Genomic DNA, 21,728 nt, shown 5'->3' on the forward strand with positions numbered 1-21,728 from the left:
GAACATCCTGCCAAGAGCAAAGGCAGCTGCGTGAGGCAGAGGGTGGGCACAGCAGGATGCCCCTTGCCCCGCAGGGGCTGAGCCTTGCCTTACCTGGGGGGCTGCAGAGGTGTAGAGCATGCGGGGATCGTCCTGCGGGATCACAAACCAGCCTCCCGTGCTGCCCTTGCCGCTCCTGTCCAGCAGCTGCAGAGAGCTGCAGAGCAAGCTCCTGCCCGAGACCCCTGCGGCTCCTTTCTGTCAAAACCCCAACGAGCATAGTCCTGAATACCCCCTGCAGGAGGCAGAAAGGGCACCAAGCCACTGGCATTCCCTGCCTGCTCTGTAGACCCCCCAGAGCAAAGGCACAGGAGGAGTGGTCCCGGCTGTGAAGGTCCTGCTGAGATGCCATGGTGAAGGGAGCCCCAAGTGCCTTGTCCCACAGGGTTCAGAGCAGGAGGGAACTCAGCAGCCCCCAGCAGCCCCACAATTCACAGGCACCTGACTGCCAGCCCTCCTGCTGCAGGTGCACAGCCAGGCTGGGAATGCAGGGCTGGGGACCAGAGTGAGTAGCTCAGAGGAAGAGGGACAGAGGAGTTCTCTTTAAGGTCTTTAGCAGTGATCTGGAAGAGGGGATCAAGGCACCCCCAGTCAGTTTGCAGATGACACCAAGCTGGTGTCTGTGTTGATCTGCTGGAGAGTCAGAGGGCCGGGGCACACTGAGGAGCCAGAGGCAACCCCCCAGCTCTGAATTCACCCCTGGTGTAGAGACAACCCAGCAGCACCCCAAGCCCATTCCCATCTGCTCCTTGCCCCTTCGCCTGGGTGCCAGAGCTCCCACCAGGAACAGGTACTTCTCCGATGTGCTGCTCTTGTGGGTGATCTTCTGGACTGGCCCCTCCTTGGTCAGCTCGTTGGAGGGGTCCACGATGGCATCCTCCAGGCTGATAGACCACCCAGAGGTTCTGCAGCCGCTCCCGGGGGAGGCAGAGGGACTGCTTCGTGCAGGGAGCTGAGCAACTGCAACTTTCTCACCCCTGGCTGCCCTTCACCCCCACCTCCCAGGCCAGCTGCTGAGCACCGGGAGAGGTGGCACAGCTGCCTCACCCCAGACTGAGCTTCGGAGCAGCTCCCAGCCTCTAACAGCCTGTTCCATCGCGGCTGCTGCTGCAGGCACGACCTCTGCGCACTCCAGGTGATGGGGTCAGCACCAACAGCAGGCTCTAACCCCCGCCCCGCTCCACCCACAGCGCTCTCGCCGCACGCAGGGCAGGGCTGAGCTCCAGTGACTCCTCCAGCAACGAGACCAGGAGGAAATGTGGCAAACCTCCCTGCCGTGAGCCGCGAAGTGCTGCCACCTGGGCCCGGCACTCCACCTCAGCGATGGCTGCGTTTGAGCGCTTGGCCACCATAACCACCACCTCCAGAGCCTCTGCAAGGAGAAGGAAGGGGAAGAGCGGCAGCGGCCGGGGAGCTGCGGCGGGAGGCGCCCGGCGCTGTCGCTGCGCGGCGCTGTCGCTGCGCGGCGCTGTCGCTGCCCGGCGCTGTCGCTGCGCGGCGCTGTCGCTGCCCGGCGCTGTCGCTGCGCGGCGCTGTCGCTGCCCGGCGCTGTCGCTGCCCGGCGCTGTCGCTGCTCGGCGCTGTCGCTGCGCGGCGCTGTCGCTGCGCGGCGCTGTCGCTGCCCGGCGCTGTCGCTGCGCGGCGTGCGGAGCCTGCTGCCCTCTGCTGGACACGGCCGGAACGGCCCACGCAGAGCCCGAGCCGCGGGAGAGAGTCCAGCGGCGGCTGCAAAGATGCTGAGGGGCCTGGAGCAGCTCTGCGAGGAGCAAAGGCTGAGCCCTGGGGCTGAGCCGGCGCAAGAGCAGAAACTAGAAAGACATTCAGAGCAGATCACACAGGAATGCATCCCGATGGTTCTTGACTCTCTCCAGAGAGGAGACTCCACAGCCCCCTGGGCAGCCTGTGCCAGTGCTCTGTCACCCTCACAGGGAAGAAAGTCCTCCTCAGACTCATGTGGAGCCTCCTATGCCTCAGCTCCCACCCAGTGCCCCTTGTCCTGGCACTGGGCATCACCCAGCAGAGCCTGGTTCCAGGCTCCTGGCTCTCACCCTGCACATCTTTATGAAGACATGCCCCAAGCCTTGGAATGACTTCTGCACTAGGGCAAGGCAGATGCCCTAGCCCTGATCCTGGCACACACTGTCGGTGGGTCCCAGCTGAGGCTCCCAGAGCAGGAGCTGTCCTGCAGGGCTGCCATGCAGCCCACAAGGACCTTGCTCTTCTCCTTCACTGGGTGGTGTCAGGCTGCTGCCTGAGGTTGCATCCTCCCAGTCACTGAGACAGTGAATTTCCAGTGAAGACTCCTGCCCCACTGGCAACCCCAAACCCTTCTGCCTCAGCAGCAGGGGATAAGCACTCACCCAAGGGCCTGGCAGGGAGCTAACCAGCAGGCCACAATTTAGCCCACAGCCAGGCACAGACACCTCCAGAGAGGTCAGTCCCATCCTGCTGAGGCTTTCAGACCTCTGTCCATGAGGAAGACACCAGAGCAGACCTGAGGGCTTCGAACAGCAAATCCCCTACTCAGCTTCTCCACAGCCCCACACCACTTCCATGGTGGTTTTCCTTCCTTCCAAACCCCACACCACCTGGAGCCTGAACACACCCACAGCACCCAGAAGCCTCCCTCCTTACCAGAGCTCTTCAAACTCAGCCACGAGGTCCCACACCCCCTGGAGGTTATTTGCCTTTTCCTCCATGGCACTGGCTGGGAGCAAGTCCTGGGTGTAAAGGAGGTGCAGGGGCAGGTGGTGATGGCTTCTCTCCCTTCTTCTCTCCCTCTCTCTGCTTTAAGGTGTTTCTGGGCCCCAGGGTGTTGTTTGGGGATGAGGATTGGCACAAGGCAGAGATCATCTGCTGAGCTTTCTGTGGCAGGAGAGCTTGCCTCTGGGTTGGCCTCAAAAGGCAAAGAGGAGGCACAGCAGGTTGCAAGCAGGAGACATGGGAATGTGTTCAGTCCTGGGGGTGTCTTGCCACATGGGCTGAACCTGGGGCATCACCAAGCCCAGAACAGCAGCACAGGTGTCATGTAAGGGTACAAGCAGGCATGTGCCCATCTGCTGGGAGCCCCCAGTAATAGGGTAGGCTGTGTCCCACCCCAAACTGGAGCCTGGGGTGCCCTGGGTGCCCCACAGGGATCAGTGCTGGGCTCGGTCCTGTTCAGTATCTTTATTGATGATCTGGACCAGGAGATTTGAGTCAGCAGCAGTGAGTTTGCAGCTGGCACCAAGCTAGGAGCAGCTGTGGAGCTGGTGGAGTGGAGCAGAGCCCTGCAGAGAGACCTGGCCAGGCTGCATGGGTGGGCAGAGGCCAAGGGGATGAGACTGAACAAAGCCAAGGGCAGGGTTCTGCACTTTGGCCACAACCCCAAGCAGCTACAGGCTGGGGACTGAGTGGCTGAGAGCAGCCAGGCAGAGAGGGCCCTGGGGGTGCTGGGAGAGAGGAGCTGAAGCTGAGGCAGCAGTGCCCAGGTGGGCAGCAGAGCCAATGGCATCCTGGGCTGGCTCAGGAGCAGTGTGGGCAGCAGGAGCAGGGAGGTTCTTGTGCCCCTGTGCTCAGCACTAAGTGCCTCATGCAGCCTCCTCTTCGACACCTCCAGGGACAGCGACTCCACCACCTCCCTGGGCAGCCCATTCCACCCCGGCAAGAACTTCCTCTAACATCCAGCCCTGCCCTGCCCTGGCACAGCTCCAGGCTGTGTCCCCTGGTTCTGCTGCTGGCTGCTTGGCAGCAGAGCCCAACCCCACCTGGCTACAGCCTCCCTGCAGGCAGCTGCAGGCAGCAATGAGCTCTGCCCTGAGCCTCCTCTGCTGCAGGCTGCACCCCCCCAGCTCCCTCAGCCGCTCCTCCCTGTGCCCCACGGCCTCGCTGCCTCCTCCAAGCCCAGTCCCGGCCCCTGCCGCCCGCTCCCTGCCCCACGGCCGCTCCCCGCCCCGCCCGCAATGGCCCCACCCTCCGCGGTGACGCAATGACGCCATGACGCAATGACGCATGAACGCCCCGAGGGGCGGCGCAGGCGCAGTGGCGGCGGCGGGGCCATGGCGGTGCCGCTGCCCCCGGCGACGCGAGCGCCCCCTGGCGGTGCCTCGGGGCTGCCGGAGGAGACGGCTCCAGGCCTCGGGGGGGCAGCGGCGGAGACAGGACCGGGGGGAGACGCCCGGGCCGAAGGCGCCGAGGGGCTGTTCGTGGTGCTCGGAGCCGGGCTCGCCGCCGCCAGCCACCCGTTGCTCTACGTCAAGCTGCTCGTCCAGGTCCGGGGCCGCCGGGGGGAGGCGGAGAGGGGCGGATGGGAGCCCAGCGTGTGCCAGGGGCTCAGGACCCCCATGCAGTGCAAGGAGGGGGCCCCTATGTGCATAGACATAGAGGCAGCTCCCCTGCCCCGCTGCCGAGCACCACTGTACGTGGGGCACAGTGGGCGCCTGCAGACCGGGGGAGGGACCCCCCTGCATGGGGAGCTCCCTGCAGAGCCCTGCACAGGGTCCCCTTATCTCGGGGGGGGGGAGGGCAGCTGTGCAGTGGTGGCTGCTGTGTGACAGGAGCAGGAGGATACCCCCCAGAATGGGACCCCTCCCCGCTGTAATGGGACCCCCTATGTGATCCACCCCCTGTGTAATGGAGGGGTGGGGACCCCCATGCCGTGGGGGCTGCTTCATGGCAGGGACATCAGCATCCCCTCCTGTGGCAGGGGCTGGGGGCACCCTGGGGGATGGGGACCCTTATAAAACGAGGGGGGGACGAGGATGGCTGCTGCAGTGGGGGCTCCTCTGTAAGGTACATGCTGTGGGGGCTCAGCAGGGTGGGAAGGGACTGCCCCTGCCGTGGCATCGCCACGTGTTTGGGGGGAGGGGGGCAGGGCCCTTTGGCAGCTGGTGGGCACCGGGATGGGGGCAGTGTGGCCTGGGGGCTTTGGGAGCGCTGGGACAGGGGCAGGGTCGTGCTGATGGGGGTTCTCCTGGCAGGTTGGGCATGAGCCACTACCTCCCGTTGTTGGAAGAAACGTGCTGGGGAGGAAGGTCCTGTACCTGCCTGGCTTCTTCACCTACGGTGAGAACCTCCTGCCCTGCCAGCACAGCCTCCTGCCCCAGAACGGGGTGGGAGCTGCCAGGTCAGCTGAGCTGAGCCCCAGCACATCCCCTTGGGATCATCCTGTGGCTCCAGTGAGATGTAAACCACTACAACCAGTTGCAAGGCCACCACATCTACCTAGCTGCTGCTGAAGACAAGGCAGTGATGCCCCTGGTGCTGGTGCTGCATCTCCTTCCCGTGGCACATTGCTCTGGGTGTGCACCACCGTGGGGGGGAGGGATCAGAGTGGAGGGGCCTGGGGGTGTTTGAGGTGGCCAAGCACCCTTCTGTGCTACCAGCCAGCCCTGCAATAGCTTCTGCCACTGCCCTGCCTGTTTGTGTTGTAGATGGAGCCCTGAGGGGACAGAAATGCCAAGAAAGGGCAAAGTGAAACGTTTAGAAGGAAATCATTTGCCTCTGTGTGAGTGGAGCAGGGTGGCTGAATGCCCTGTGCCTGTGGGCAAAGGGGGTACAGGCTCCTGACAGCAGAGCTGGGCAGATCTCAGACAGCTGGAGCCATGGGGTTGGAGAGGGACCCAGCACAGGAGCAGGGGGAGAGCACTTCAGTCCCATCCTGGGACACCTGGGGCTGGATACTCTCTGGTGCTGCCCTTTGGAAGGTGTGTGGAGATGTGCAGAACATCCCTGGCACTGCATGGGACAACAGGAGGGAGGGCAAGAGCAGACAGAGTCTGAGAAAGGGTTGGAAGGGACCTTTAAAGGTCATCTAGGCCAACACCCTGCAGCCAGCAGGGACAGCTGCAGCTTGGCCAGTTGGCAGCCATGGGCACAGAACCACAGAATCACAGCACTGACCAGGCTGGAAGAGACCTCCAGGATCATGGAGCCCAACCCTCTGATTAACCAACCCCTGGCACTGAGTGCCTCATGCAGCCTCCTCTTCAGCACTCCAGGGATGGGGCCTCCACCACCTCCCTGAGCAGCCCATTCCAGTGCCAATCACTCTGTCCATGAAGACTTTCTCCCTAATATCCAGCCTGAACCTGCCCTGGCACCGCTTGAGGCTCTGTCCCTGGGTGCCTGGCAGAAGTAGGTCGTAGGTTGTTTTCCAGCTCGTTGTGTCAGGGATGCATTGGATCTGTTGGCTGGAGCCCTAAGGAGCTTTGGAGGTGGCAGTGGAGGTGGGGGGGCAGGGACTGAACCTGGCTTGGTGAGATCCATATTAGCCCTGAGTCTAACCCCCTGGAGCAGAGGGAGGAGGTGAGACCACACAACACATGAGGTGATCCCTCCCTACCCCAGTTCAGTCCAAATCACCTTGTAGCCCTTCCAAGTGAGCAAAACCATGGCAAGGGCAGAAGTAGCCCCAAATGCTGGAGCTGTCCTTCCAGGTTGGGCAGATGAGGCAGGGAATACTTCTGGATTCTCTGCACCCTGAAGGAGATTTCCTCAGGACTTAGAATAAATCAGTCTGGGTGGGAGTGCAGGGCAGCTGCTGTGCTGTGCTCTCAGCTGCTGCTGGAGGTGGTTGGGATGCTCCTCACCAGCTGGCCCCTTCCCAGCTGACAGCAGCCTGATGTTTTCTTCCCCAGCCAGACACATCGTGGAAGTGGATGGGAAAAGAGGCCTCTTCCGTGGTCTTACTCCTCGCCTCATCTCCAGCACTTTATCAACCATCACCAGGGGGAGCGTGAAGAAGGTAAAGGTCAAGGTCGGCTTCTCTCGGCATCAGTCAGCGTCCTGCTGCTGCTGCAGGGCAGCCAAGGAGCCTGCCTGGGCCTGCACCCAGCCACCACTTCTTGGAGAGGAATAAAGCATCCATCCCTCTCCATCTCCCAAGGCTGGGGTAGTCCTGCAGCACAGATACACTTTCATCTGAACAACACTTTGCCTTTAATCTGTGTTCAGCAGTTTTCCTCTTCCCCTGTTTTTCCTTCCATCCTCCTCCCCTGTGTTCCTCCTTGCTTGGGTTTCTTCTCCTCCCACCCAGAGTGCAGCTGCTCATGGTCTCCTGTCTTCAGACACTGAGGCTTTGTTGCTCTGTATCTCCATCAGTTCTGACCTTCTGTTTCTTCTCTCCCTACTCAGGCCTTCCCACTGGAGGACATGGAGCATGTTTCTAACAAGGATGATGTGAAGACCTCCCTCAGGAAAGTGGTGAAAGAGGTGGGAAGTGGATGCTGCACAGTAGTGAGTGACTGGGGAGGGAGATGACACTGGGGATGGGGATGCTTCACCCCTGGAGGTGTTCAAGGTCAGGTTGGAGGGGGCCTTGGGCACCCTGGTTTAGTGGAATCATAGACTCATAGAATGGTTTAGGTTGGAAGGGACCTCAAAGCTCAGGCAGTTCTAACCTCCTGCCATAGACAGGGACACCTCCCACTAGAACAGGTCCCTCAAGGCCTCATCCAGCCTGGTCCTGAACACCTCCAGGGAGGTTGTGGAGCACAGAAGCACCCAATGTGATCAAAGATCACAGCCTCCCTAGCCGACCTGTGCCAGTGTCTCACCACCCTCACTGCAAAGAGCTTCCTAGCATCTAGTTTGAATCTCCCCTCTGCCACTTCAAACCCATTCCTCCTCCTCCTGGCATTCCCAGACCTTGTCAATAGTCCCTCCCCAGCCCTCCTCTAGCCCCCTTCAGACCCTGCAAGGCCACTCCAAGGTCTCCTTCAAGCCTTCTCCTCTCCAGCCTGCACAGCCCCAACTCTCTCAGCCTGTGCTCATAGCAGAGCTGCTGCAGCCCTCAGCATCTTGGTGGCCTCCTCTGCACTGGCTCCAACACTTCCATGTGCTGCTTGTGCTGGGGGCTCCAGAACTGCACCCAGGACTGCAGGTGGGGTCTGAGGAGAGCAGAGCCAAGGGGCAGAATCCCCTCCCTTGCCCTGTGCCCACACTGCTCTTGCTGCAGCCCAGCACAGGGTTGTGTCAGGGCTGCACTCACACTGCAGGCTCCTGTTGAGCTTTGCATCAGCCCAGACCCCCAGGGCCTGTTCCTCAGGGCTGCTCTCAGCCATTCCCCACCCAGCCTGGAGCTGTGCTTGGGATTGCACCCAGTGGATCCCTGTCCATAGCAGGGGGCTTGGACTAGATGATATTGAAGATCTCTTCCAACCCAAGCCAGTCTGATTGTATGGCAGGTGATGATTCTGTGTGCCTGGAAAGCAAAGGAAGCTTCAGCTGTGGCCTGTGGCTGAGATTTGAGAAACTCTGGGTGAAAAGGTTGTGCTGTTGGGTAGCCACTGTGACATCTTTTATAGGAACAGAAGTTTGCCATCAACAACAGACTTCAGGAGGGACCCAGAATGGGTTTGGCTGTGCTGAGGGAAGGGCCTGGCCTGTGCAGGTGCAGCAGGGCAGCTTCTCATGTGGGTTTTTTCTCCCCAGACATCTCATGAGATGATGATGCAGTGCATGTCCCGAGTTGTCTCACATCCATTGCATGGTGAGTCCTGTCCCACTGCTTGGCAGCCCTCTCTGGACTGAGGATCTCCCCCAGAACCCTTTCCCTGAGCTGGTTCTGACAGAAATGGCTTCTGATTAAACCATCGATCCTACGAGGCCAGCAGGGCACATGTGGGGCTGAGTGTTGCTGACTCCGGGGGTGACCACCAGGGGCTAACCCAGCTGAGGAGGTTCTCTCTCTTCCCATTCATCCAGGAGCTTGTCTGAGGGATCTCCTTGGGGTTAGGGCCAGAAATCCTCCCCAGGACTTCCAGCACAGGGGAGGGCACTGGTTTCTAACCTGTCCTGCAGTGATGAGGACCTCTGGGAGGGTCTGCAGGTGCTGAGAGTTGAGGGAAGGGAGGGCAGAAGGGTCAGGTCCCGTTTTCTTTTGCCCAGGCTGCCTTTGTCCCTTTGTCAGCCTCTGTGTTTCTTTCTCCCCAGTGATCTCCATGCGCTGCATGGTCCAGTTTGTGGGCCGGGAAGTCAAATACAGGTGAGTGGCTGCAGCTGTGCAGGCTTTGGGTGCACAGAAGGCTGAGTCTGGGAGGCAGCTGTGCCAGGCTGTGCCCAGGTGCAGTGGGGGAAATGGCAACCCGGGAGGTCTGGCTCTGAGGTGTGGTTAGAGGGTGGTGGACTGCAGGTTTCAGGGGGGTGGGGAGGCTCTGGGGACCTCTGACACTCCTTGCTGGTCACACAGCAGCTCTGCTGCCTCTCTGCTTTGGGCCTTCAGAGAAAGGGAGGTCTCCAAGGAGGCAGAGGAGGGAATATGAAGGGCTGCTGCAGCCCTGCTGTTCTGCAAGAGTTGTCCCAAGTCTTTTCCATTAATCCCTGCCTCTCTGCAGGGCAGAACTGCACTGGAAAGGATGCTAGAGCCGATGGCAGCTGAGCCACCACTGCCAGCCCGAGCTCCTGGGCTTGCTGGGCTGAGAAGCAGGCTCATGTGTGACACATGTACTGACACAGTCAGGCACAGCTGTCCCAGCTCCAGCATTTAAACTGCTGTCAGCAAGCTGAGTGCTGTCCCAGGTGTCCTTGAAGGCTGGCAAAGTGCAGACAGAATCCTGGAGTTGCTTGGGTTGGAAAAGGCCTCTGAGATCTCTGAGCCCATGTGAGGAACTGGGATGAACCTCCAAGAGATGGTTCCCTGCAGAGCTGGTTTCAAGGGGCTCACTCAACCTTCCCTGGCCAGGCTGGATGAGCAAGAATGTAGCTGAGAGGTGCCCCTGCCCGTGGCAGGGAGGGTGGAGTAGATGATCTCTCAGATCCCTTCCAACCTAAGCCATTCTGTGAGGGAGAGTGGAGAGAAGATCTGAGTGTGGGACCTGTCTGGCAGAGGAGGAAGCAGTGGCAGCAGTGAGGTTTGGATGCTGCTGGAGCTCCAAGGGATGCAGTGTTTGAGTGGCTTCATGTCTGGTAATACCTGCAGAGCCATCAGGCACACATCAGCCAGAGTGGAGGTGGGGAGAGAGGAAATAACCAACTGCACAGGTCACACTGGGACCCCTCAAAGCAGCCTCCAGCAACCCAAATCAGGTGGAGGTGGAGAACATCATGGGATGGCTTTTGTTGGAAGGGACCTTTATGGGTTCGTGGGCTGGGGAGGAGCAGAGCAGAGCTGCATTGCTGGCATCGTGGCTGCTGAGGGCTGGTGCAGCTGCGTGGGACGGAGCTGGGGCAGCCCCTGCAGGCTCACAGCTGCTTTCCTCTCTCGCAGCGGAGTCTTCAGTGCCATCGGCAGGATCTTTAAGGAGGAAGGCATCCTGGGCTTCTTCGTGTAAGTGAGCTGCTGGTCACACCTCTTCTCCCGGAGCCTGAGGGCCCTGATGAGCTCCTGGCCCCTCTGCCAGCCTCGCAGCAGTGCTGGGCTCCCTCCCCTGGCAGCAGGATCTGGCACCACTGCCCTGGGCCCAGGTGAAATCTGTGCCTTGGGCAGTGCTCCCTGCCCGCCGCGGAGCTTGCCCTAGATGCTCTCTTCAGTCAAACCTGCAGGGCCCAGGGGAAGCCTGCAGCTCTCCTTACCTTTCCCTCTCCCTTGCTGCTTCTTTGTGCCTCCCGGAGGGGCCCTCCCAAGCATTTGTTTGTGCACCAGGCCCCAAGATGGAGTGCCACAATGAGCCCCCTTGTTGAAACAGAAGCCAGGGCCTGGCTGAGGAGCACATTCCTCAGAAGAGTGCCCTGGGGGCTTGCAGTGAGCAGGTGGCTCCTGCTGGCAGCAGGGTTGCTGGTTGGCAGGAGCAGGGCACTGCCCTGCCCTTGCTGCCTGCTCCAGGAGGAGCTGAAAGGAGCCTCCAGGCTGGACCAGGAGGACTGATGGCTGTAGTGGGAGTCTGGGGGATGCCTTTCTGCTGAACACCTGCATGAACCCTTCCTGCCTTTCCCCCACCTCTATCTAAAAGCAGAGCCCCCTGCAGCCCTTGCCCCCGGTGGGGAGGGGACTTAGCTTGGTGCTCTGGATGGCAGTGAAGGGAGCTCTCAAATTTCAGGAGGTGTTTTCAGGCTTGATGCCTTTGGCTCTGCTGTCACAAAATTCAGGCCTCCAGCTGAAAAATCATTTAGGTTGGAAGAGACCTTAGGGATGATCCAGTGCAGCCCTCAGCCCAGCAGTGCCAGGGCACCACCAACCCATGGCCCTCAGCACCACATCTCCAGGGCTTTGAAACTCATCCAGGGATGGGGACTCCACCACTGCCCTGGGCAGCCTGGGCCAGGCCTCAGGGGGCAGAAACTGTTCCTCATGGCCGACCTAAACATCTGGTGCAGGCTGAGGCCGTTTCCTCTGGGCCTACCACTTGTTCCTTAGAGGACACCAACCCCCACCTGGCTCCAGCCTCCTTGCAGGGAGCTGTGGAGAGCATTGAGGTCTCTCCTGGTCTTCCTTTTCTCCAGGCTAACCAAGCCCAGTTCCCTCAGCCACTCCCAAGACTGCTGCTGTAGGCCCTTCACCAGCTCTGTCACCCTTCTTTTGCACATCAACACATCAGGAAGAGGTGAGCAACCACAGGGAGTCTGCAGGGACTCCAGCAGGCAGTGTCACTGCCTCTTCCTCTTGCAGCCCACAGCTCTTCTGCTGAGCTCTGCAGCCCCAAACCTGCTCAGCTTCCTCTGGGATGTTGCTGCTGTGCAGACACAGCCACAGCACACTGCCCAGCAGCCCTCCCTCTCCTCCACCTCCTGAGGAAATGATGTGAAAGGAGCTGCCACGTTCCCTTCCTCCACCTTAAATAAACCCTGTTGGTAGCCTAATTAAACTGAATAGCTCACAGGAAAGGCCCAGAGTGTCTCAGGAGGGCTCTGCAGCCCCTCTAGGAAATCACAGTGCCATGGGGGGCACACAGACTGCATCTGAGGGACCAAACTGCTGCTCCTCTGCCTTCAGCCCTCTTGAAGCACCCCAAACACAGCCACTCCCTCAAAGTCACTGTGGAGCTCTCACTCCTCCTGGCCTCACATCCCCTGTGCAGCAGCAGCAGAGTGCTCTGGGGCTCTGCCTATCTGCAGAGAGACTTTGCAGGGGATGGATTTCTCCTGCTTCCTCTCCTGTCTGTAGCAGTCTCCTGCCTGCTAAAAGGCCAGAAAGGCAGAATCAGAGAGTCACAGAATGTCAGGGGCTGGAAGGGACCTTGAAAGCTCATCTGGCCCAGCCCCCTGCCAGAGCAGCACCACCCAGAGCAGATCACACAGGAATGCATCCAGATGGTTCTTGACTCTCTCCAGAGAGGAGACTGCACCCCCCCCGGGCAGCCTGTGCCAGGCTCTGTCACACTCACAGGGAAAAAGTTCCTCCTCGGGTTCACATGGAAAGATGTTCCCTGGGCTCCAAAACTGCTGCCTGTGGCCAGCCTGGTGGCTTGTCCCAGCTCCCCAGCACTGGGGCTGGGGAAAGCAGAGGGACTGGAGTGCTGCCCCCAGTTAATCCCATCTCACAGTAAAGCAGGTTCTGCAGGAGGAATCCTCCTCATTGTAACTTGTCAGAGGAGAGATTGCACGGAGAGCTGAGCTCCTTGGCATGGAGGTCCCAGGAAGAGATGAACTCCTCCCTCTGCACCCGGGAGAGCATCTGCCCAGGAAGCTTCATGGAGACTTCTTCATTATGTCTCACCTGAATTTCAGAGCAGGAACTGGGCAAGGGAGGGCTTGGGCTAGAACAAGGAGGTTTGGCCTAGTCCTGCCCAAAGGAGAGATCCAAACTGTCCCCCAGCCCAGCACAGCTGGAGCAGCTGGCAGCACAGCTGGGGCCGTGGCTGGAGACTGGCAGAGCTGGCAAACCTCCCCCCTCTGCCTTCAGTTCCTCCCACAGGAGAGATGCATTTTGGAGGTGAGGAGGTTGCTCTGCACTGGGACCCTTCTGCACCTCATGTGCTTTGTTTTTTGCCCTTGCAGGGGTTTGGTCCCTCACGTCCTGGGGGATGTCATCTTCCTCTGGTGCTGCAACCTCCTGGCTCACTTCATCAACACCTACGCGGTGGACGATAACGTGAGTGGAAGGGCCTGCTGGAGGCTCTGGGAGACCTGTACCAAGCACCCACAGCTGTGAGGGCTTCAGGGGAGGTTTGTGGCTGATTGAACGAAAAAAACAGGCCCTGGGCTTTGGGTAGGGCACTGCAAAGGTGCTGGAGATGCCCTGGCTGCTCAGGGCCGTGCTTCAGCTGCAGTTTGGGGCATCAGGTTTGCTAACTTCCCAGCTGGGATGCAGTGTGATTATTGCTTTCTGCCTTCACCTGGGGTTCAGAGGGATGTCAGGCAGTGACAGTGACAGCCTGGTGTTGTCCCCCTCCCCCACAATGCCTGTGGCTTCTCTTTGCAGTTCAGCCAGGCATCGGTGATCCGGAGCTACACGAAGTTCGTGATGGGGGTACGTAGGCAGCTGCCATCCCATTTCTCCTGCCACCTGTGGGCTGAGAGCTCCTGGTCTGGGGGGGAAGCCTGCTCTCTAACTTGCCTCCAAAGATGAGGATAACTTTACTAGCAGGCAAAGAGCTGGGAAGAGCTGTTCTGATGTGCTGAACACAGAGGGGCTGCTGGGTTTCTGTGCTTTCAGATCGCTGTCAGCATGCTGACCTACCCATTCCTTCTTGTGGGAGATCTCATGGCAGTCAACAACTGTGGGTATGTCTCTCACACCGAGATCTGAGGCTTTCCCTTCCTTTCTTCCAGCCCCTCCTTGTCTGAATCCTCTGCTAAGGATCATAAAGCTTTCATACAGAGCCATAAACTCTCTGGCACCTCGTGGAGCTGCCTCGTTTCCTGTCCCAGGTTGCTTATAACTTCAGATCAGAGGGCACAGACAAGAGCAGTGGAAAAGCTCAAGTGGAGAGAAGCAGAACTGTGGTGATGTGGTCTGATAGGAGCTAGACTGGAGGCAGAAGGGATCCAAGGCCCCTGCTGGCTTCAGGGAGCAACACGAGGGAAAGCAAAGCTCTTAATCATAGAGCCATGGGATAGTTTGGGTTGGAAGAGACCTCTGAGATCACTGAGTCCAGCCATCAGCCCAGCACCACCATGGTCACTAAGCCCTGTCCCATGTGCCGTGCCTGCCTCCAGCACCTCCCTGGGCAGCCTGTTCCAAACTGTTCTTAATATCCAACCTAACTCTCCCCTGGCACAATTTCAGGCCATTTCCCTTTGTCCTATCACCTACCATTAGAGAGATGAGCCCAACCCCCACCTCACTCCCCCTTCCTTTCAGGGAGTTGTAGAGAGCAGTGAGGTCTGCCCTCAGCCTCCTCTTTCCCAGCCCAAACAACCTCAGTGGGTGGCAGTGGGGGCAGACAGGAGCAGGCCCAGGCTCAGGCTTGCCTTCTCAGTCCCAGTCCTGCAGGAAGTCTTTTGCATCTGTATTTATGGGATGGGACTGGATGTAAGCCACTGGTGTGGTGTTTGCTGGGCATCTGCTGGCTCCTGAAGGTGTAGGCACAGCCCCATGGTGCTGCTGTCCTGGGCTGTCCCAGAACCTCTCCGTGTCTGTACGCTCCAAGGGCATCTCCATGATCTGCTGCACTGTAAATACTGAGCTGCTGGTTTGGCTGCCAGCCCAGGGTGGACACAGTTTCTGTGTCCTCACTCACTCTTCCTGCTGCTCTTGTGTTACCTGTCTGGGTAAGGTGGCAGAGCCCATCTCAGCTCTTTCTCATTGCCATGCAGGTTGCGTGCAGGCCTCCCCCCCTACGCTCCTGTGTTCACATCCTGGCTCCACTGCTGGAGGCATCTCAGTGCTCAGGTGAGGGAGCAAGACACACAGGGCTTTGGGCTCCTTCTGCTCCTTCCAGCTGCCACATCCTTGGTGTGCTCTGTAACCTGTTTCCATCCCTCCAGTTCTGTTCTGGCACACTGGTCCCAGGCCTGGCAGTAGTGCTCTGCCCGTTACATGCCCAGGGCTTACAGCCTGCAGACTTTGAACCAGTGCATTGCATGCAGCAGAGTGGCTCTGCACCTCAGCTCACTCTGTGGTTAGCAGTATCAAGGGCATGTGTGGGAGCAGCACAGGACCACACAGATGTATGTGCACATCCCTTCCTCACACAGAAAAATTAGGAGAGGATTTGATCTTCATAGAACCCTTTGGGTTGGAAGGGACCTTAAACCATCCAGTTCCAACTCACTGCCACAGGGAAGGACACCTCCTACTAGCCCAGGTTGCTCAAAGCCTCATCCTGCCTTTGAATACTTCCAGCCTTGGAGCCTCCACGGCTTCTCTGGAAGGTGGCTCTGCCCCTCTCCTTTGGTTGTGCAGGGGCAGATGCCAGACTCCAGTGCCCATGGGGCTGAAACTCCACTTCCTGCTCTGCAGCAGCCCAGGGTGGTCAGGCCTTGCATGAGTCAGTCCCTGCTAAAGCAGCTGCAGTTGCCCAGCCAGATCTTGGCACGGCTGCCCTGACCCTCTGCTCTCTCCTCTCCAGGGGCAGCTGTTCCGTGGCTCCAGCCTGCTGTTCCGCAGGGCGCCCATGCCAGCCGGCTGCTTCCCCTCCGACTGAGCCGGCAGGGCGAGGGCTTGGCCTTGGACTGCTCCAGAAATCCTCAGCTTGTTCCAATCTGTGTCTGCTTTTCCTTTATGATCCAAAGTCCTTGGTGCCAGAGCAAGACATCTCCTCTCCAGCAAAGAGGCTTCTGGACATCTGGCTTCGGGCTCCAGCTGGACCAAAGCTCCGTCCTCGTGGCTGTCTCGACCATGATGTGTGGCTGAGAGGGCAGCAGGGTGTGGTCTGGTCTCTTTGGTCCAGGCTGTAGCTCTGGAGTCTCTAGGGAAGCCCAGGAGAGCAGAAAATGCCCAGGTACGACAGGAGCCAGCCCCCAGGTGCAGGGACAAAAGACTGCTTCGTTCAGCCCCGGCTGAGAAGCAGCAGGAGAGCCGAGATGCCAGCTGGGCCAACCTCCCACCTCCTTCTTTTGGAGAGGGCAAACTTTGGCAGGGCAGGATCAACCCTGGGACCCATAGGTAAGGTTTTGAGGGTACATGAGCACTGGGGAGCACTCCACCTTCCCTGGGCAGGAGAGGGAAATTGCAGCAGCAGAACAGAAAAGGGAAGCAGAGTTCCACTGCAGGGCAGTGCAGTCCCAAAGGGGCAGCTGTGGCTCAGCTCCAGGGGGTGCTGGGGCTTGGGCATGGAGGGAGCCCGTGGGGAGGGATGTGCAGTGCAGAGGGCAGCTCTTTTGGGAAGGGTTTTTGCAGCAGGACAGGCTGTGTTCAGGATACACCCATCAGAGCTGCTGTGCTAGGTGTGCCCTGGGCAAGCAGATGGGTCCTAGGTTGGGCTGGGGACACTCACACTGTGCAGTTGTGCCAGCAGCAGGCTCCTGCTGACCCCCAGCTTCGCCCCTTTGCCGAGGGACATGGAGCCATGTGTTGTGGTGCTGAGGTGCTGCATGGGATCTGCTTGCAGGAGGGCTCAGTCCATTGCCATCTGGCATAAAGGAAGAAGACTTGAGCTGGCCAAAGGGCTGCAAGGTGTCGGGGTCGAGGGCTCCTCATGCACACGGGAGCGTGGCTGAGCCTTGTGTAGCAGAGCTCATGGTGGCAGCAGGGCTGGTTTTAAACTCAGCTGCCCAGGGAAGGAGTTACTTTGCACCAGTCTGTGCTGGCAGGGCAGCCAGGCAGTGTCCCCCTGGTTTAGTTCCCCCACGAAGCAGTCTTCTGCACAGAGGTGTTGCTGCTCTCCCTGGAAAGAGGTGTTTGGGGGTCCTTGAGTCGGTTCTCCTGTGTTGCTGCAGCAACCGAGGTCACATCTCCTCCTGGTCCCCTGTGGCCCCCAACCTGCCACCTCACAGGGTGTTCTCCTCCATCAGACAGGTTTGATCCACACCTCCCAGCCAGGGCTTGCAGGACAGTGCTGGTGCATACTGGGACCGACAGCCCCCACCCAGCTCCCTTTGGTGTCGTGAAGTGGGTCCTGTCTGTCCTCCCTCCCGTCCCGTTTATGTTACAGTAACAGCAGTTAAATAATGCATGGCCCCGTTCCCTAACACCAGAGATTATCTCAGAGAGGATTTAATGATGCTCCAAAATACAGCTCTAAAACAACAACTCTGGGCTCTTTCTTCTTTTGCTTCCCTGCACAATAGGAAGGTTTCAGTTTAAAGCAGGCACTTCTTGGGTTTCTTCCCCAAAGCAGGAGCTAATCCAGTGGCTGCAAACTCAGATTCCCTCTGGTTTTCCTCACCCCCGTGCAAAGTTGGCAGGTTTAGGCCGAGCAAACTGCACTGGGTGCACCTGGAGTGGGAAGGTGGAGGCAGCTGTGGGCTTGGCTGCTTGAAGCAATATACACCAAAGTAGGGATTTACAGTTGAAATTGACCCTGAGCAATTCTGCAAGGGCTGATGGAGACCTTTTACTGCTGTCAGATCCATCGAGTCAACTCAGGCACTCCATTTCCCTCCAGCCCTGCACAGGATCCTTAGCCACCAGCTTTTTATTGCCTCGGCTGGTTTCTCACCTAGCCCAGCGCTGGGCATTTGCACGTCCCAGCTCACACAACACCTGCTTGGGAACATCTGTCTTTACCCTCAAAATCAAGGCCACTTTTCTGCTGATCACATGCCTGTGAAACCTACAGCCCCTGCACCCGGCCTGGCTGCAGCCCCTGCAAGCCCAAGTGCTGTTTCCTTTCCTTTGAGGAATTCACCAGAGGAATTTACCTCAGTCTGCCCCGGAGCAAGCATCCGGCCAGCAGTGGCTGCCCACTTCGCTGGGGCTTCGCTGGAAACACAGCACTCGAATGTCGGTTTTGCTCCATTTAAATGCAAACCAGGTTTCCAGGCTGTCAGGGCACTGCCTGCCTGACCTTAGAGCCAGGGAGCTGCCAGTCAGGATGATTAAATGTTTCCATCTCTCCTGTTTCTAACCCCTCTGCTTGCCCCCTTGCTCCATTTGAGGTGCACCCTCCGTGGGGACAGCACCCACACCAGGAGCATAGAATTATAAGCAGGTTGGAAGAGACCTCCAAGCTCATCCAGTCCAACCTAGCACCCAGCCCTGCCCAGTCAACCAGACCATGGCACTTAAGTGCCCCATCCACACCTCCAGGGATGGTGCCTCCACCACCTCCCTGGGCAGCCCATTCCAAAGCCAATCACTCTCTCGGGCAAAAACTTCCTCCTAACACCCAGCCTGAACCTGCCCTGGCACAGCTCGAGGCTGTGTCCCCTTGTTCTGGTGCTGGTTGCTTAGGAGAAGAGCCCAACCCCAGCTGACTACAGCCTCCCTTCAGGTAGTTGTAGACAGCAGGGAAGGAGGGCAAGCCAAACCCTGCCCGGGCACCCCCTGCCTTCAAATGCTGCCCCGTTAGCAGGTGGCACAGCTGGTGGAAGCAGGGCCCTGCTCCCGCAGCAGAGGGGCTCCAGGGTGAAACCTGCCGTTGGGAGAACAAATGAAGAGGTGGAGGAGGAGGAGGAGGAGGTTTGAGTCCAGCGCCTGGGATGGAGCCAGGGATTTCTCCCCCACACAGCCCCAGGGCACTGCTATCTGCCCAGGAAACAAACCTGGGTTTAAATATTGACTTTCTCCTGCCCAGAGCCGGCATGGGTGGAGGTCGCTGCGGCTCCGTGCCCACGCCGGTTATCAGCTCCCTGGAAACCCGAGAGGGGCAGGACTTTGGCCTCATCTGCTCCCGGCTGCGGGGGGAGAAGGGAGGCAGCGACTGCAGTCGGGAGAGGGGAATTCAGGTCAAGGCTGCCCTGAGCCTCTGCAGGGCTCAGACACTTGTGTCTGGCAGGACTGGAGAAAGGAGTTGCTGGCAGAGCCCTTGTGCCCAGGGAACGCGCAGCAGGGCCGGGATGGGCTCCGTCATCCTCCCCTTTGTCCTTGCGGAGCCATCCTGCTGTAGTCCCTTCTGCTCAAACCAAAGCCCCACCCTGCCCTGCCGCTCTCCGCAGCCAGGCAGACCTCTCCGATGGCCACGGGGTGCCCCTCACGCTGGTGTCTCAGCGGGAAGGCCGAGGGCTGCCGGTGCCCCCTCGCCAGCCCCAGCAGCGATGGAAGGGCCTCGTCCTGCGGCTGCACACGAGGAAGTGGCCCTGCGGTGCGGCAGCCCTCGATAAGGCTGTTTGTGCTGCTCCCCCGCGGGGCCCGGCCGCACGTAGGCAAATACTGCTTTAAACACAGAGATATGGAAAATAACCCTCCCGGTGCAGGAGCTCTGCTGCCGGGGAGCTGCCGGGAAGCCTGCAGGGTGGGGACCTGGGCCGGACCCGGGCGCTCGCTGCTGCGGTTGCCCTGGACCTGTCCCCTGGCTTTGCCCTGTCCCTGCTGGGAGCAAGGTGGCCTCACCCCCTGGCATGGCCTTCGCTTGAAGTGGGAGGCTGTGGAAGAGCCAGGTCCTGCTGGATTCACCCTGTCTTGGATGGGAAGAATCCTGTCTGGAAGCAAGCAGCAAAGGTCACAGAGGTCACTCCGGGAAGGCTCCGTGCGGTGCCTGGCCCGGCCGCTGGTGGGGACGGCTGCAGCCGCCGCTGCTGGCGGCCGAAGGGAGGGGAAGAGCGAGCAGCTTTCTGCGCTCTCCTTCGCCTGCTACGGTCCCTGTCTGGGGGCAGAACTCGCTCAAATCCTCCCAAGCCGAGCCACCCTGTCTGCTCCCGGGGTGGCAGCACTCCTTGGGGGGGAGCCAGCACTGTTTTACCCACCCCACAGAGGCCTCAGGCCTGGAGACAAGAGCTGGCAGCAGAGGGCCAGCTGGGCTCAGCCGCGATGCCTCCCCGCCTGGCGGCTGCGTGCCCCCCGTCCCGCGGGAGGGGGCAAAGGCACCCCAGCTTCTGCTCTGGCTTCTCTGCCTGCGCTGCGAGCCGAGGGCCAGGCTGCCGTAGCGAGGCTCCATCCGTGCGCTGGCTGGAAGAGTGTTAATTCTGCGCTGGGCAGGAATGGAGCTGCTCCCTTAAGAGCCGCCTGCGCCGTGCAGCCGGGCAGAGAGGCTCTTGTCAGGCTGCCAGAAGAGGCTGGAGCAGCGTCACATGCCGCTGAGTTTTACAAGGCGAGCGAGTGTCTGGGGAGAGGGACAGGAGAGGGACAGGAGAGGGGACACGAGAGGGGACAGGAGAGGGGACAGGAGAGGGACAGGAGAGGGGACAGGAGAGGGACAGGAGAGGGACAGGAGAGGGGACAGGAGAGGGACAGGAGAGGGGACAGGAGAGGGGACAGGAGAGGGACAGGAGAGGGGACAGGAGAGGGACAGGAGAGGGGACAGGAGAGGGGACAGGAGAGGGACAGGAGAGGGACAGGAGAGGGGACAGGAGAGGGACAGGAGAGGGGACAGGAGAGGGGACAGGAGAGGGACAGGAGAGGGGACAGGAGGGGGACAGGAGAGGGGACAGGAGAGGGACAGGAGAGGGACAGGAGAGGGACAGGAGAGGGGACAGGAGAGGGACAGGAGAGGGACAGGAGAGGGGACAGGAGAGGGGACAGGAGACGGACAGGAGAGGGGACAGGAGAGGGGACAGGAGAGGGGACAGGAGAGGGACAGGAGAGGGGACAGCCGCACGCAGCCGCTCGGACTCACACGCGGAGGAAGCTCCTCCGGCTCCCATCCCAGCCTTTAGTACCTTGGTTTTGTTTGGGTTTGTTTTCTTTCTCGCTTTAATTTTCGTCCAGTTGGTTTGGGTGTGATTTTTTTTTCGCTTGCTTTTGGGTTTTTTTCCCTCGGAAGAACAAAGCCTTTGGGGCGGGTTGGCACCGTCTGTTTTTCCGGGGTTGGTGTCGGTGGATGAGGAGGGGAAGGAGACCGGAGGCGACGGCAGAGCAGGGCTGGAGTTGGTGTGTGTAGGGGGGAGGTGTGTGTGTGGGGGCAGCTGGTGGCTCGAACGCAAAAGACAAGTCCCACATTTGCTTGGCCGAGTTGCTGAGGTCTGGGTGAAACTTGGAGGAAAGATGAAGAGAGGCTGGAGGGGAGGGAGGGGGGGGGGACATAATTAAAGACTAAGATATGATGACGTCACTAGGAGCAGGGGTGCCTTCCCCGCTGCCTGTCAGATGCGCCTGAAAGGAGCAGGGCAATAAAACAACAGCAGCCTCTGTCTCCCTCGTTAAACACGGCACTAATTGGATGTTAATTTCTCCTTGCTCTTCTCGCTGCTCGATTGTGAAGGGCTCTCTGCCTGGCTCTCCCTCTCTCCCTCCCTCTCTCTCTCTCTCTCATGCTTTTCTTTCTTTCTTTCCTGTTGCAATGCTCTTGGCAGCTCCGAGGGACTCCGGACTGTTCGTTCCCCTCCCGCTCGTGGACTGGAATAATTCAGGAGCTGGGAGAATTAAGAAAGACGAAGCGCGGGGGCGAAGGGTTCAGAAACGGGGTGGGAGAGATGGGTTTGGAGAGCTACCTTAATCTCCCTGTTTCCCGTGCATTGTCCTGCTGACTTGGAGCTATTCTCTTCCCATTTGATTTCTCTTTCTCCCCTCCTTTTCCCTTCGTGTTGGGTTTGGGCTGCTGGGCGAAAAAAAAAAAAAAAAAAAAAAAAGAAAATCATTAAATGTTAAAGGGGAAAAAAAAAAAAAGAGCATAAAAAAAAAGAAAGGCTAAAAGGGTGGGGGGGAAGGAAAAAAAGGCCAAAAAAAAGGCCAAAAAATAAGGAAAAAAAAGAGGGGGGAAAGGGGGAAAAAAAAGGGAAAATGCAAAAAGAAAAGGGAAAAGGCCAAAAAAAAGAGAAAAAGACCAAAAAAAAAAAAAGGAAGGCAAACATGGTTCAATGACGACAAACCCCCAAACCTCCTCCCAGCTCCCCCCATCTCGCCGCGCCGCCTA

The 21,728-nt window shown here is 59.2% G+C and overlaps 1 protein-coding gene across 1 annotated transcript; it reads left to right on the forward strand.

Annotated features, from left to right (window-relative positions):
- The first annotated feature begins 4,038 nt into the window (after window positions 1-4,038).
- On the forward strand, window positions 4,039-17,029 carry MTCH1 (mitochondrial carrier 1). Its single transcript, XM_064173794.1, has 12 exons — window positions 4,039-4,289; window positions 4,998-5,082; window positions 6,657-6,763; window positions 7,153-7,230; window positions 8,452-8,509; window positions 8,953-9,004; window positions 10,226-10,285; window positions 12,892-12,985; window positions 13,316-13,363; window positions 13,550-13,617; window positions 14,653-14,728; window positions 15,408-17,029. Exons 1-12 carry the CDS (start codon window positions 4,077-4,079, stop codon window positions 15,480-15,482), a joined length of 1,014 nt encoding a protein of 337 aa, XP_064029864.1. The 5' UTR covers window positions 4,039-4,076; the 3' UTR covers window positions 15,483-17,029.
- The last annotated feature ends 4,699 nt before the right edge of the window (window positions 17,030-21,728 follow it).

The sequence above is a fragment of the Pogoniulus pusillus genome, chromosome 39 (assembly GCF_015220805.1).
Source record: "Pogoniulus pusillus isolate bPogPus1 chromosome 39, bPogPus1.pri, whole genome shotgun sequence".
NCBI classification, from domain to species: domain Eukaryota; kingdom Metazoa; phylum Chordata; class Aves; order Piciformes; family Lybiidae; genus Pogoniulus; species Pogoniulus pusillus.

What these genes read in the sequence shown, in the direction of transcription:
- MTCH1 (XM_064173794.1), top strand. Translation starts at nt 4,077, where the DNA reads ATGGCGGTGCCGCTGCCCCCGGCGACGCGAGCGCCCCCTGGCGGTGCC. An exon ending in CCAGGGGGAGCGTGAAGAAG is followed by an intron (nt 6,764 to 7,152) that starts GTAAAGGTCAAG and finishes CTCCCTACTCAG; the next exon opens with GCCTTCCCACTGGAGGACAT. An exon ending in GGCCGGGAAGTCAAATACAG is followed by an intron (nt 9,005 to 10,225) that starts GTGAGTGGCTGC and finishes CCTCTCTCGCAG; the next exon opens with CGGAGTCTTCAGTGCCATCG.